The sequence below is a fragment of the Tympanuchus pallidicinctus genome, unplaced genomic scaffold (assembly GCF_026119805.1).
Source record: "Tympanuchus pallidicinctus isolate F22 unplaced genomic scaffold, pur_lepc_1.0 scaffold3, whole genome shotgun sequence".
NCBI classification, from domain to species: Eukaryota; Metazoa; Chordata; class Aves; order Galliformes; family Phasianidae; genus Tympanuchus; species Tympanuchus pallidicinctus.
The window spans coordinates 58,762,245-58,776,432 of record NW_026294747.1 but is presented as its reverse complement, the minus strand read 5'-3'; the positions used below and the strand labels follow the sequence as shown (position 1 = coordinate 58,776,432).

The 14,188-nt window shown below is 51.5% G+C and overlaps 1 protein-coding gene and 1 long non-coding RNA gene across 3 annotated transcripts; both read left to right on the top strand.

Annotated features, from left to right (window-relative positions):
• The first annotated feature begins 558 nt into the window (after positions 1-558).
• Positions 559-8,087, top strand: LOC128085210 (rho GTPase-activating protein 32-like). The gene is made up of 13 exons (XM_052692296.1): positions 559-630; positions 935-1,057; positions 1,637-1,714; positions 2,508-2,589; positions 3,295-3,438; positions 3,717-3,819; positions 4,084-4,216; positions 4,744-4,826; positions 5,201-5,308; positions 5,679-5,824; positions 6,321-6,525; positions 7,322-7,467; positions 7,657-8,087. Exons 1-13 carry the CDS (start codon positions 577-579, stop codon positions 8,085-8,087), a joined length of 1,836 nt encoding a protein of 611 aa, XP_052548256.1. The 5' UTR covers positions 559-576.
• Positions 8,088-8,959: 872 nt separating this feature from the next.
• Positions 8,960-11,465, top strand: LOC128087272 (uncharacterized). 2 transcript variants are annotated; one of them, XR_008209738.1, is made up of 4 exons: positions 8,960-9,108; positions 9,665-9,802; positions 9,888-10,238; positions 11,247-11,465. It is a non-coding gene; the product is annotated as an uncharacterized LOC128087272 (long non-coding RNA). The 2 variants fall into 2 exon arrangements; XR_008209739.1 differs by lacking the exon at positions 11,247-11,465 and adding an exon at positions 10,418-10,486.
• Positions 11,466-14,188: the final 2,723 nt, after the last annotated feature.

Here is a 14,188-nt window from a genome sequence, read left to right as displayed (position 1 = left end):
CTTCCCCTGCAGCTCCGCCCTCAGGAGGATGCTGTGTGTGGTGCTGTGACCAGCTGGTCTGAAGGAAAGCAATCCCGTAGGCAAAGAGTCCTAGGCCCAGTTTGTGCTGAGCTGCACAGCGTGACCCAAGGTCACAAGCACGCACGCTTGGCCTGTGAGAGTGTGCGCGGCAGCTGTAGGGAGCACAGCAGAGATGCAAGCAGAGGAAATCCTTGATGTGCGGGGCTGCAGCAGGTGCCGGTGGTGAGGCTGCTGGGAGCTGTGGCCGGGGAGCAGATGCACCTGCAGCAATGATTCCTCTCACTGCCCTGCTGCTGCGCTGTCAGAGCGCCCTGGGCGAATGCATCTGCTGCTTTGTGCCAGTCCCCATCTGCTAGCAGAGGGACAGCTGCTTGGTCAAATGCCTAATGAGCTGTCCCATTTGAACGGAGTGAACAGAGTGGGTTCTTCTAGAGCACCCGCCTGTGCCAGAGGATAGCCAAGGGTAGTTCTGAAGAAGTCTCTCAATAGTGTGGTGTGTGAAGAGAGAAAATATGAGCGTGTTTCTTTTCATTCCAGCTTGTCGTGCCTGCTGTGATGGGCATCGCGTGCAGCGAGATCAGCTGTGAGCCTGGCATGACACGGATGGAGGTAGAGTGTGGAGCTCTGATTGGTCTTTGTTCCCTGATTTGAGCCAGCAGAGTGAGCTGCAGATGTGCTCTCCTGCTTTTCAAGAGAGCGAATCCTTGCGGCTCTATCGGTGTCACTGAAAAGCTGCCTTCAAGGCTTTCTTTCCTTGCTGCGGGCATGTTCTTAGCCTTGCCGTTCCTTCTTGTGTGCCCATGATAAGGACGGAGTGCACTTCCTGCAGCTTTCTCTGCTGACATGCTCCTCAGCCTGAAATCCTCCTCGTTTGCCCTCAGCTCCTCACCGTGGCCTGTGCTCTCTGTTTCAGGCTGAGAACAACGGGAAGCCCCTGCTGGTCCGTGAGGAGTCATCTCTTAATATCCCAGCTATTGCTGCTGCCCACGTTATTAAGAGATACGTTGCCCAGGCACCGGGTGAACTCTCCTTGGAGGTAAGCAGTTAAAGGCGTTCCTTGTTGTCCTGTACAGAAGAGTATAACGTGTGAAGCTCTCAGGAATATTCTCAGACACCTTCCGAATGTTGGGTGAGGTGAAGCTCAGAAGATGCGGCTCCAGATTAGACTTGCACTGGGTTGGATGCAGGGAGGAGTTCAGCCATCTCTAAACTATGGCTCTATTTGGCATTGGAATCTTGTGATCCAAGAGCTACTGCCCAGTGTGGTAGCCTGGTCTCTGAGCAATGGCAGAGCAGTGTATGGAGTGTGCAGATCTGTTCAGGATCTGTTTGGCTGACTTATGCCTGCGGTTTAATTGGAGCTCTCCCTTTGGCAAAGAGCCTACTGCTTCTGAGAACCATTTCATACTGAACAGCTGAATTCTGTATGTTGTGTATTGGAGTGACTCTTCTACTTGCACGTTCAGTTGTATGACTGCAAATGCCTGAAGAGCTGCACTGGTGCAATGGCTCTCAAGCTTGACGATATTGGGCAGTGCAGAAGAATGCAGTCATTTGAGCTGCGCTTTCCTCCCAGCCGTGCTGAAGCTGGGATTGACGTTGCAATCTCTTGCAGGTGGGAGACCTCGTGTGCGTCATCGAGATGCCGCCTCAGGAGCTGAGCCCCCGCTGGAGAGGCAAGCACGGCTTTCAGGTAGGCCCAAGCTTCAGACGTGAGAGCGCAACTTCGGTCGAGGCAGGAATCTCAGCTTAGAGCTGCCCTGCCTGCACAGCATGGCTCCACATGGAAAATGGTTTCCTTGTGCTGGTGTCAGAGGACTTTCCCTTTTGCTGTGGGCTTAGGCCAGAGCTGAAAGTTGGTCTTTGTAGGAAACTGCCTCCTCAGTTAACTTAGAAAGAAGAGCCCTCACAGCGTGCATCAGGTCACGGCCACTGAACCGCACCTTTGGAAATGCAGCAGCTAGGACACGTGTTTCAGTGTCTCTGAGCACTTGTGCTTGCACCCATGCAGAAGGTGAAGTCAGCGTCTTTTAGGAAGTCGCTGCCTGTCAGCTGAGATGAGGCAGGGTAACAGAGCCTCTGCGTGCTTGCTGCTGCTGCTGGCTGCAGAATTCTGGGTAGCTCAGAGCTGGGGATGGCAGCTGCATCTCAGTCAGCAAGCAGAAAGTTCATAGGCTGTGCCAACTCAGATCTAGCTGCATCAATCTATCATAATATATAGCTTCTGTATGAAGTCTTTCCCTTCGGGCACGCTTGAGATTTAGGGGTGCATAGCATACTTGTCCTTTCCCCGCTCCATACACAGTTTTATGGATATTTGCCTGCCAATTTGGAATAATTATTAACTTTAAGCAGGCCATTTTTTGGTTGGATTGTCTTACGGAGCATCCGGCAGGCACGTGATGAGGAAAAGGTGATGTTTGAACAGTTCAGGCCTGAGAAACGCTGCCTTCAGTATTGCACGTCTCTTCTTCCTCTTGTTACAGGTTGGATTTTTCCCTGGTGAGTGTGTGGAGCTCATTAACGGAAAAATCCCGGAGTCTCTCATCAATTCAGTGCCAAAGCCAGGTACGATGAGACATTTGATGGTGCAGGGAAGCAAAATGGAGTCTTTTTTGGGTGTGTTCCATGTTTAATACCTCCCTTATCCTTCCCCCCTTATCCTCTGTGCTGATAATCCTTCCTGCATAGCACGGGGCGTATGGCTGGTGTTTTGTAGGCAGTGAGAATGAGGGAAGGCCAAGGCAGTTCTCCGGCAAGTCCGTACGAGGCTGAGAACAGCCAGCGTCCCTGGTGGACAGATAGAGGTCTGGTTGTGCTAGTGACACGCTTGATCAGAACGTGGCTTTTCAAGAGGGTCCTTAATGCCCAGGTTGAGCAAGCTAAGCAAGAGGAGTGCATTCAACTCCATCAGAACGTGCAGAGATTTGGCCCAGTCCTCCTGTGTTTTATGACTGGAGTTGGGGAAATCCTAGAATCCTTGTAGAATGGCTTGGCGTGGAAGGGAGCTCGAGGATCATCAAGCTCCAAGCCCCCTTGCCTCAAGCTGGGCTGCCAACCAAGCTCCACGTTTAAAGTGGGACTGGACCAGGCTGCCCAGGGCCCCATCCAGTCTGGCCTTGGACTCATCCAGGGTTGGGGAAAATCCATTTTGGTACGCACTTGCTCATCATGTTCTTCCCGTTTTGAGGTGCTCTGTAGAAGGTGTTGTGCTCGGCCTCGTCCAACGGAGCCAAACCTGAGATGAACTGGTTTCTTCCTTTTGTTGTGCAGTGCCAAAGAAGCGCGGCAAGCTCCTCACCTTCCTTCGTTCCGTGGTGAAGGCCCGCCCAAAGCAACGGAAAGAGCGGGAGGTGGAGAAGGAGAGGGTGTTCGGCCGTGACCTGGGAGAGCATCTTCTTCACTCTGGTCGTGATGGTAAGGGACAGCCCATTCCTGAGAGCTTCCCTGTTTGAGAACCTAACGATGAAGGGGAGATGGTATGTAGCAAGGGGCAGGTTGATACCAGTGGAGAAACGGGGAATGGGAGTTGATGGCTGAAAGATGAAGTGAGGCTAATGCTCCCAAGAGACAAGCACGTTTGTATTTGCTTCAGCCAAGCCCGGCTGGGCTTAGTGGATGGGATGTGACGGGAGCGCAGCCTGAGGCAGGACTTGACTAAGGAGCTCCAGTAACCGCCGGCACGTGTTCTTTAGTCCCCCAGGTCCTCCAGAGCTGCGCCGAGTTCATCGAGCAGCATGGCGTGGTGCAGGGGATATACCGCCTGTCCGGCGTGGCGTCCAACGTCCAGAGACTGCGGTAAGAGTGCTGCGACTGACAGACACAGCTGCCAGCAGGGGCACGTGCCCTGTTGCGGGCGTTCAGAGGCCTGCGGGCAACGCCTTAGCACAGAGAAAAGGTCTCCTTTGGGAGCATCCCATCCAGCACGGCTGACGTGGTGCTGGTGGCCGAGTGTTTGTGTTCTCCTGTACATCAGGAAGCCCTTCCAACTCTTGATTGCATTGGGTGTGGCTTTTGACTTGCTTTCCTCTTTCTCAACCGCTTTCGTGTCCTTCTCTGCAGCCAGGAATTTGAGTCTGAGCAAGTTCCTGAGCTAACCGTCCGCGACGTTCACAGCGCGAGCTCCCTCTGCAAAATGTACTTCAGGGAGCTCCCGACCCCCCTGCTGACCGACCAGCTGTACGACAAGTTCTCGGTAAGCACAAGGCAACGCCTTTCCTTTCCCTCTTTGCTGGGCCTCTTGGGAGATGGCTGCAGCAGTGCCCCAGCTCTGAGGCCCTTCTTCTGTTAGCCCCTTGGGGTTTACTCGCATGTCTTTGCCACATCCTGCATCGTGCTGATGCCGCTTCTGGTGGCCCCAGGAGGTGGTTATTTCCATATTCACAGTGCTTGCGAGAATTCCTGTGTTGTTTGTTTGTTTGTTTGATTTTGCTATTCCCCAGCTATTTCTGGAACAGGAAGGGGATTAATAGCCAAGCGTACTTGGAGATGAATGCCCCCTGCGAGGAGCTGAGCTGCCCAACCAGGCTGTAAACCGGCCCGGTGCTTGGACTCCTTGGCCGTGGTGGCACCAGCTGCGTGCCGCTATGTTTGCCAGATGCCTCTGGGGAGGCCTAAAATCTTTCTCAGTGCTGACCAGCAGCGCGCTGTGCCCATGGTTCCCGACCCTGCGGCAGGTATCTCGCCTGATTTGTGTCTCAATCCCTTTCTGCCCTTTTCCAGGATGCTGTTGGTGCCACTACAGAGGAGGAGCGGCTGGTCAGAATGCGGGACGTCATCCAGCAGCTGCCCGCTCCTCACTACAGGTCAGTGCTGCCCTCAGCCTGCTGAGCTCAGCCCTGCTGCACTTCAGAGGGCAATGGTGCGATTCCAGGCTTTGTCTCACGTGAGCAACACGATGCCTGGGTATGTTGAAGCGGTTGAAGGCTGCACCGGTTTAATTTACGGGGTTAATTTATTGGGTCAGTTCCTGGGCACGGGGGTAGGCTTGGTGCAGCTGATGGCTGTGGCTGTGCTGTGCTGGTGCTGGGTGCTGCAGCGTGGCACTTGGTCAAGTTGGATCTACTTCATCTTCAGCATCAGTAGCAGTAATAACAACTAGTGTGAATTGAGGTTTGCTTTGTGAGTGGCAGCACGGCATGCTGGCTGGTGCTGAACATTTGCCTCTCTTGTTTCCCAGGACCCTGGTGTTCCTGATGAGACACTTGGCCTGTCTTGCTGCAAACAGCTCTGTCACCAACATGCATGCTAAGAACTTAGCCATTGTGTGGGCTCCAAACCTCCTAAGGTAAACTTCTTTTTCCGTTTCAACAGAACGCTTACATCTGTTCTCCAGTAGAATAAAGCAGTCCTCCCTTCTTCTGCACCACATGTGCTCTTCTCCTGTAAAATGTGCAGTGAGTGGCTGACAGCAGAGCAGGAGCCTGGACTGTTCTCCAACCCCGCGTGGGCACAATTTCTAGCTGAGCATTGCTGCTCTCTTGTTTAGATGGGACTGGTGTGTCCTTGATCAGACAGGAGAACTTCTTCAGTGGCATCTCTTATATGCCCGCCGCGGAAGTCTCCTGAGAACAAATGTGACAGCTTTGGTCTGCAGTAATTCAGACCTGGGGAAGCGATCTTGGCTGAATGACTTCTAAAACCTGCCTTTTCTACAGATCACAGCAGAGCGAGTCTGCCTGCGCCAGCGGGAGAGCTGCCTGCACGGAACTGCAGACGCAGTCGGCTGTGGTGGAATTCATCATCGACCACACAGACGTCCTCTTCTGCTCCACATCCGGATCGGACATTGCAGATGGAGCAGGTGAGTGTCTTCCTCCATTAGCTTTATCTTGGTCAGACACCTGGATCAAATGCAGGCCTTTTCCAAGTCCTTTGAAATACACTTTTCCTGTCGAGGGAACAGCAGACTTCTGGGCTTAGATTGGAATCTGGCGTCCAGTTGCTGGATGCTGAGAATGTGCAAGCCCAAACTTGACAAGGAGAAAAAACCATCACTGTCATTATGATGTTTTGCAAGCAGGTGAAGCTTGATTAACGTGTGGCAGCGGAGCTTTCTCAGTTCCCTGCCCCCATTTTCTAGGGTTTTTGTTTGCCTGTTTCGATACAGGGAGCTGCTCTTAATGATGACTGCGTCCTTTGCCATAGACACACCTCTGAGCACATGGTTGTTTTGAGCTGCTCTTCTTCCAGTGGCTCGGTTAAGCAAGTCTGAGGAAAACACAGCAGCTCCCCCAGACCTGCGATGGCTGTGCTGCCGCTTTCTGATCCTGGCTCTCACCTGTGGTTTTCCCTTCCAGGGCACAGTTCTCTCTCAGGGCCCCAGTCTGTGCAGGCGTCTTCTCCTGCCACAGAGCTGCTCAGCCTGGAGGAGGCGCAGGCACGGAGGCGAGGCCACAGCAGCTCTCCTGTCGCTGTGACAGAGAGCAGGGACATAGAGGTGGAAGAAGGCCCCACAGCTGTACGGGGGAAATTCCACACAGTCATCGACTTTCCACCTGAAAGGTAAAGAGGACTTTGTTTTCCAGCAGCTATCATCACTGTTTGGGTGGGTTGTGTTTGTTCTGTCTCCATTATTTCTAGTGCCTAAACTTGTGGAAATTAGATTTAATGAATGGTGCCTGAAGTGTTGCAGTGAATCTCCCCTCCCTTTGGACTGTGAGATTCAACTAACATTGAGTTGCCCGCCGGGCTCAGTTTAGCCTCACAACGGTGCCGTTCCTTCCTTGCTGGGCAGGCAGTGACGAGATGCACAAAGCCACGCTGACGTCTACCCTGGCCTGTGCTGGCTGTACCTGGAAAGGTTGGGGTTTTCCAGATTTCAGAGCCTCGTGCCTGAATCCAGTTGTGGTTCTCCTCTACGCAGAGCTGTTGGTCAGACCTGCTGACACTAGAAACTAGACATGGCAGTGAAATGGGCTGATGAGCTGTCAGTGTCAGAGTCAGAGATGCTTTTGAAGTTCCTTTATGGCTGTGCAATTGCTCAGCCAGCAGTTATGCCTGCCTACTCAATCAAAGCCACCCTTTGATGCTGTCCTGTACAGGTGTGGAGCCTGTGGACCTCACATGCTCTGCATCTTGCTTGACACAGTTGAGGGGAATTTAGCCAGCAAGACTTCAGGGCTGAGCTATAGGAATGGAACCATCCTCAACTGCTTGAAATGGAGCGAGTTTCTAAGCTGTGTTTCAGCAGGAACCAGGCGGTGCTAGGAACAAGCAACTGTTGGCACGAGCTCAGTGCAGCTCTTCCCTCACCCTGCGCCACGCACAACTCACACCATTCCCTGTTTTCTCTCTCCAGACCAAGTCCACCCAGCAAGATAAAGGAATCACCAGCTGGCTGTTGGTGTTCCTGCTTCAGCCTGGGGAAACCATCGTCTGGGGCCAAACGCCAGCCACAGCACCATCCCAGGGAGCCCTCAGAAACAGAAATCGTAGTGCTGGCAGGTAAGGGTGCAAATCCAGCTTTCAACGCCTTGCTTTTCAGCAACGTAGAATTCTTGCTGTCAGTGGGCTTGTATCTACTTCCAGCATTCCAACCCATACCTAACACCTTTAGTTCTCCCCTGATCAAGAACCCCTTTTGTAATTCAGCTTGTGAAAGTTTGGCACTAACCCCCTGTGTATCCTTCCTAGATGAACTGAGCCCTTGTCCACCCAGAAGAGCTGGAGAAAGTAGCGAAGCTGGGCTGTGTGCTTCCACCAATGGAGAGCTCTTGGGAAGCACAAATGGCTGCGGATCACGTGACAGCCTTGCACGTAACAACAGTGATGGAGAGAGGGAGCTCATCCAAGTTGAAGCCCTCATTTCTCCCGGCTGTGCTGAAGATGCTGACCTGTGCCCACCAGGCACCGCAGTCACCAGCCTGGACTGTGACCCGGCACCTTTGCAGTGCAGCCCAGCCCAAGTACAGTCCGAGTGCCCGGACAGCAACACCTCTGTGCAGGAGCAGGTCAGCATCAGCGAGGAGGAGCAGCAGAGCCTCTTGGAGGGGGGCGTACAATCAGGCCTCCAGTCCCAGGCACCGTGCAGCATCTCTGAGAGCTCTGAGCCACTCTCTACGTGATCTTTCCATCCAAGAGAGGACGATTCCCATCTTTACCTGGACCTCTCACGCCCTCCTGTGTTTTCCTTTGATAATAAAAGCGCACTTATACTCACTCAACGCCTTGAGTGCCTGTGGAGTCTTCATTCACGAGGACTGGGATGAATGCGGCACACAGCAAGGCACCTCTGCTGGCAACGCTGAGGCTGCAGGGTGCACGAAGCAGAGCTCTGGGTTATTTCCCATTCTGTCTGGCTTTGGGATGTCTGCAGGTCCCAGTTGGTACGGTAGCAAATAATCTCTATCATCTTGGATTCTGCTCGTGGTGACCCCAAGCTTCCTGGCGGTGGCTTTGTGATGCCTTTCAGGGCTTTTGGATGCACTGTGATGCCTTGGCTGCTCCCTAGCACCTCTCCCCTCCGGCAGCGTCCGTTCCTTGAAGGAATCAGCAGCTGGCTGTTGGTGTTCCTGTTTCAGCCTGGGAAAACCATCTTCTGTGGCCAAACGCCAACTGCAGTGCAATGCCAGGGAGCCTGCAGAAATGCAAGTCGTAGTGCTGGCAGGTAAGAGTGCAAATCCTGCTTCCAAAGCTCTGCTTTCCAGCAACATAGAATGCATGCTGTCACTGGGCTTGATTGCCCTTCTAGCGTTCCAGCCCATACCTGACACCTTCAGTTCTCCCCTGATCAAGAACCACTTTTGTAATTCAGCCTGGGAGAGTTTGACACCAACCCCTGTTCATTCTTTTATAGGTGATTCGTGCTCTTGTCAACCGAGCAGAGCCAGAGCATGTAGTGATGCTGGGCTGTGTGCTTCCACCAATGGAGAGCTGTTGGGAAGCACAAATGGCTGCGGTTCAGCTGTTAGCCTGCCGCATAACAACAGTGATGGAAAGAAGGAGCTGATCCAAGTTGAAGCCCTCATTTCTCCCGGCTGACACAAAACTGGGCAGAGTGGCTGACACAGCAAAAGGCTGTGCTGCCTTCCAGCGAGACCTGGAGAGTTGGGTGGGGAGAAACGGAATGAGAAAGAACAAGGGCAGGTGTGGAGTCTTGCATCTGGGCAAGAGCAACCTGAGTACCAGTATAGGTTGGGGGCTGAGCTGTTGGAGAGCAGCGTAGGAGAAAGGGATCAGGGGATCCTGGTGGGCGGTAGGAGGAGCATGAGCCAGCACTGTGCTCTCGTGGCCAAGAGGGCATCGTGGGGTGTATGAGGAAGAGTAGGGATAGGAGGTGGAGAGGTGCTCTTTCCCCTCTACTCTGCCCTGATGAGTGGAGCATCTCCCTGTGAGGAAAGGCTGAGAAAGCTGGGTCTCTTTAGCTTGGAGGAGACTGAGGGGTGACCTCGTTGATGTTTATAAATGTGTGAATAGTGAGCGTGAGGAGGATGAAGGCAAGCTCTTCTCAGTGGCATCCAGTGATAGGACAAGGGGCAATGTGTGCAAGCTGGAGCATAGGGGGTCCCACATAAATAAGAGGAACAACTTCTTCACGGCAAGGGTAACAGAACACTGGGATGGGCTGCCCAAAGAGGTTGTGGGATCTCCTGTGGAGACATTCAGCAGCTACGTGGACATGTTCCTGTGTGCCCTAATCTAGGTGATCCTGCCCCAGCAGGGGGATTGGACGAGGTGATCTTTGGAGGTCCCTTCCAATTCCTGACATTCTGTGATTCTGTGCAAAGTTGGTTCACGGTAGTACTTTTGCTGCTGGGAAATAGGAGCGCTGATCTTTGGGGTAAGTTCAGCAAGGTGGACTCCCCTAAGCTGATACTGACTTCATCCTATAGCGTTGACTTCTGTCGTGATTTATTCCATGCCAGAAGTTCCGGATGCTGTCAGGAGTTATTCAAGCCCATTGGTGTTAATTTGACCCTGGACTGGCTGCTGCTTGACATGCTGTCTGCACAGAGGTAACACATGCATTAATTTGTTTCCTGTCCTCTGCTGTTTTGTCTCTTGTTTTTAGTTAATGCTGAAAACCCACCTACGGCTGTGGTTGGGAAATTGGTTCACTTGCTCGATCGGACCCAGATTTTCAGGAGGAGCTGGAGCTAGTGAAACTGTGTGAGGAAGCTGTGACCTTGATCCGATCTAATCAACAGCTTGAAAATGACCTCAATCTCATGGACCTCAAGATTGGACTGCTAGTGAAGAACAGAATGACACTGCAGGTAGGAAATGCAGTGCTGGGAGACGAGCAGAGTGAATTGAGGCCAGTGGCAGTTAGCATGAGGACCTTCTGAGCCTGGATCTCACTTACTCAGATGCAGTGGGAAGTATTTCCCCCCGAGTTACAGGTTTTCCTCCCAGTAAGTTCCTAACTGTTCCACTTATTACTATGTATCCCTAGAAAGAGAACTGCAGCAGAAACATCAAGGCTTCAAGTGTTTTAAAAACAAAGCACCAGAAAAAAACCCACTGGGGACCAAGGGAAAGCAATAGATGGTATGCTTGAAGGCTCTGAGAACTGTTTGTCTGTTCACTTGTGGTTACGTGAGTCATGGACTTGCACACCTTAATTTCTTCTCACGTTTTGTGTGCTGTATCAGAGGGGGAGGTGATTTTGGAGCAGGAAATGTGCTCAGACTGCTTGGTGTTGGTTGGCTGATGGAAGCCCCCTCAGTCACTTTGCTGACGATTGATTGCACACAAGAACAACGTTGCTGATACAGCGGTGCCTTTTTTTAACTCAAGCTGAAGTTACAGTCACCTTTTCCTTTGGTCCTGAATAGCGTGGCGCTAGGCTTGACCTTGTGTAAAATCTGAACCATGGCAGCAGTGAAGTTCAGTTCCAAAGGAGGCTCCAGCTCTTGGGCTGATGCTGGCAGCAAAAAGTATCATCGTTATCAGAGCAGTGGAGGCAGGGAGTCAGCAAAATGGAAACAGGGCTTGGGGCTTCAAGCACAGTTGAGAAAGAAAGGCATTTTCAAGCATCTTCAGAACGCTACCAGCTGTGACAGTAGTCCCTGCTCAAAGCAATTAGTCCTTGTAGGTTCTCACCCAATTCTGGAATGTGGGGACAAGACAGAAATCGCTGCTACAACAGATAATGTTTCACTTCATGATCTCCTGATGTACCTTGACTGCCTTATCCACACAAAAGGAAGTGCTATCGTGCAGCTTTTTCCCATATTGCGTGTTATTTAAATGTGGAATCTGTCCCTCTGTGTTCTTTGCAGGATGTTGTTTCTCATAGCAAAAATCTTAGCAAGGAGAACAAGGAACAGCTCTGTGACGTGGTGACGCTGAACGAGCAAAAGGGAGGTTTGCAAGCTTGGAGCAAAGAGGAGAGGGAAAAGCTGGAAGCCTATCAGCATCTTTTCTACTTGAGGTATGCAGCTTTTCATTCACTGCTCTTGTCATAGATGCTTACGTGTATTGGAACAGTCTGTACTTCTGCACTGCGGTGTTGAGGCGCTGTCTGTCTTTGTGGTGTTGGCTTTTGTGGACACGTGCTGTATGGGAACTGCTGAGTCATGGCCTGAACCTCTGATTGATCACCTGAGGCTAGCAGTGAGTCAGGCAGAGGAGCACAGGTGAAGGCAATGCAGCTGTGCTGCTGGAAGGGGTGCAGCCTGGCTACAGCCCTCCTAGACCTGTTTAAGAGCTGGCTGCCAGTGGGGAAGGATCTCGTCTGGAGATCTGCTCTGCTGGAGTTTTGTAAGTGAGCCCAGGATAGGGGTAAGCCTTCTATTTATTCTCCTTTTGTTAGCTTAGTCTGCTTTGTCAAACTCTCTTGTTTATTTCATAATGACAACATCTTAATAGTCATTGATTATACACGTGCACTAAGTACTTTTTCTTCTTGTTTTAGACTACTCCAACGTACTTGGCCAAGCTGCTTTTGCAGATGCCTCAAAACAACCCCACAGAGTTCATGGATTCAGCCATCTTCACGCTGCATAACTACGCATCCAGTCAGAGAGAGGAATCTCTGCTGTTGCGGCTGTTGCAAACAGCATTGCAGGAAGAGATCAAGTACGTTGTAGCATAGGACACAGCCTTGCTGTTGCCTGAGTTTGGGCCGCTGCTAAAATTGCAGCTGTTGTTGTGTGATGTCCCGTGCTCATTAGCTGATAATGCTGACCTGTCCCTGCCTTCTGCTCATGCTGTTTCACGTCAGTCCTTTCTGTAACCTGGAAGGAGGAGGAATTACCTTTGTTCTTTAGGATTAAAGCCATTTTTCTTTAGCCAGTGCTTTCTTGCTCAGGGAGGCACTGTTTTTGATCTACTGCAGTGCTTTCCTAAGATTCATTCCCATCTAAGTTCTCTGCTGTCTAGTAAGAAGGACTTGGCACAGACTGCGAGCTTGGGCTTTACAGGCCAGAGTGAAGCTGACGCGAAGGTCACTGTTTTCCAAAACTGATGAGGAGGCTGAAAATCAGATGCTGTCTGGTTTGGGTTTTTTCCTGGCTGTCAGGCTTAAGGATTCTGGCTGTCTGTCGGCATAATTGAGTTGATTGCCACTTAGGAGTTTGGTGTTTATGACTTCTGGCTGATACGGAGCTTCACAACTTGCTAGGAATAGCAAATACATGTAATGTTGGAGGCAGTCATGCCTTTTTTGATGTTTTTAAGTGTGAGGATGGTATGTGCCCTCCAACAGGTAACGCCTAAAAGGTTTGTTTAATTATTATTATCTTTTTTTGGAGTAGTAGTTCAGGAAAGTGCATGTCTATGCTTTATTCTCTGCTGCTGGATTTCCCATAGCGGCATGCTGTGAATGGCTTTTGTTGCTGATTGCTTACTTGTTTAAATACTGAAAGGAAATAGTTGTGCCTGTGTAGAAGTCCCTTTGTTTCCTCTGTATTTTTGAGATGCGCTCTTTCAACCGTGGTGCCCGTGGTCAGAACGCACTGAGGCAGATCTTGGCCCCAGTTGTGAAGGAGATAATTGAGGACGAATCGCTCAACGTCAGAACGGATCCAGTGGATATTTACAAGTGCTGGGTGAACCAGATGGGATCTCAGAATGGTGAGGCCGGGTATGGAAGCTGTTGCTACTGTTTTTTTCTGAAAGTTGCTCAGCTGCTTTGCATTGCTCTGTTAATCGTTCCGAACCATCCCTGTATTCATTGCATGCATCTGTCCAATTGCTACCAGCTTTTTTCCATCAGCTCGAGATGGCTTTCTTCTGAAAGGTATAAAGATCACAGAATTGTAGGGGTTTTAAGGGACCTCCAGAGCTCATCGAGTCCAACCCCCCTGCCAAAGCAGGTTCCCTACACCAGGTCGCACAGGTAGGCATCCAGGCAGGTCTTGAACATCTGCAGAGAAGGAGACTCCACCACCTCCCTGGGCAGCCTGTTCCAGTGCTCCGTCACCTCACTGTAAAGAAGTTCTTGCGCATGTTTGTGCGGAACTTCCTATGCTGCAGTTTCCAGCCGTTTCTCCTTGTCCTGTCTCCACTCACCACTGAAAACAGTCTGGCCTCACCATTCTGCCCCCCACACCTTAGATATTTATAGACCTGGATCAGGTCCCCTCTCAGTCTTCTTTTCTCAAGGCTGAACAGACCCAGTTCACTCAGCCTTTCCTCATAGCAGAGATGCTCCAGGCCCTTCACCATCTTCGTGGCCCTCCGCTGGACTCTTTCCAAGAGATCCCTGTCTTATTTGTACTGGGGAGCCCAGAACTGGACGCAGTAGATCATCTTGTGACAGGGGTGTTGAGACTATTAGAAGTGAATCTCATGAAGAGGTAGGCCAAAAAAAGCCCCAAAGCATTTCTTCTGTGTTAACTCATAGATACAGATACCGTAGCTCTTACTCTACCAAGCCAATCTCTGCCCACAACTCGGGCAGGCTGCCCAAGGAGGCTGTGGATGCCCCATCCCTGGAGGCATTCAAGGCCTGGCTGGATGTGGCTCTGGGCAGCCTGGGCTGCTGGTTGGTGAACCTGCACGCAGCGGGGGGTTGGAACGAGATGAGCATTGTGCTCCTTCTCAACACAGGCCGTGTTCATAGAATCACAGCATGCAGCTGTTCCTGTCTGCCCATGAGAAGGTTTCATCCACGTGGTCATCCTGGTTGGTTGGCCTGTAGATCCCCCGCTACGTCATCTGTCCCTGTCCTCCCTTTAATCTGTGTCTATAAAGTCTTGATGGGCTCCCATCCGTCCCC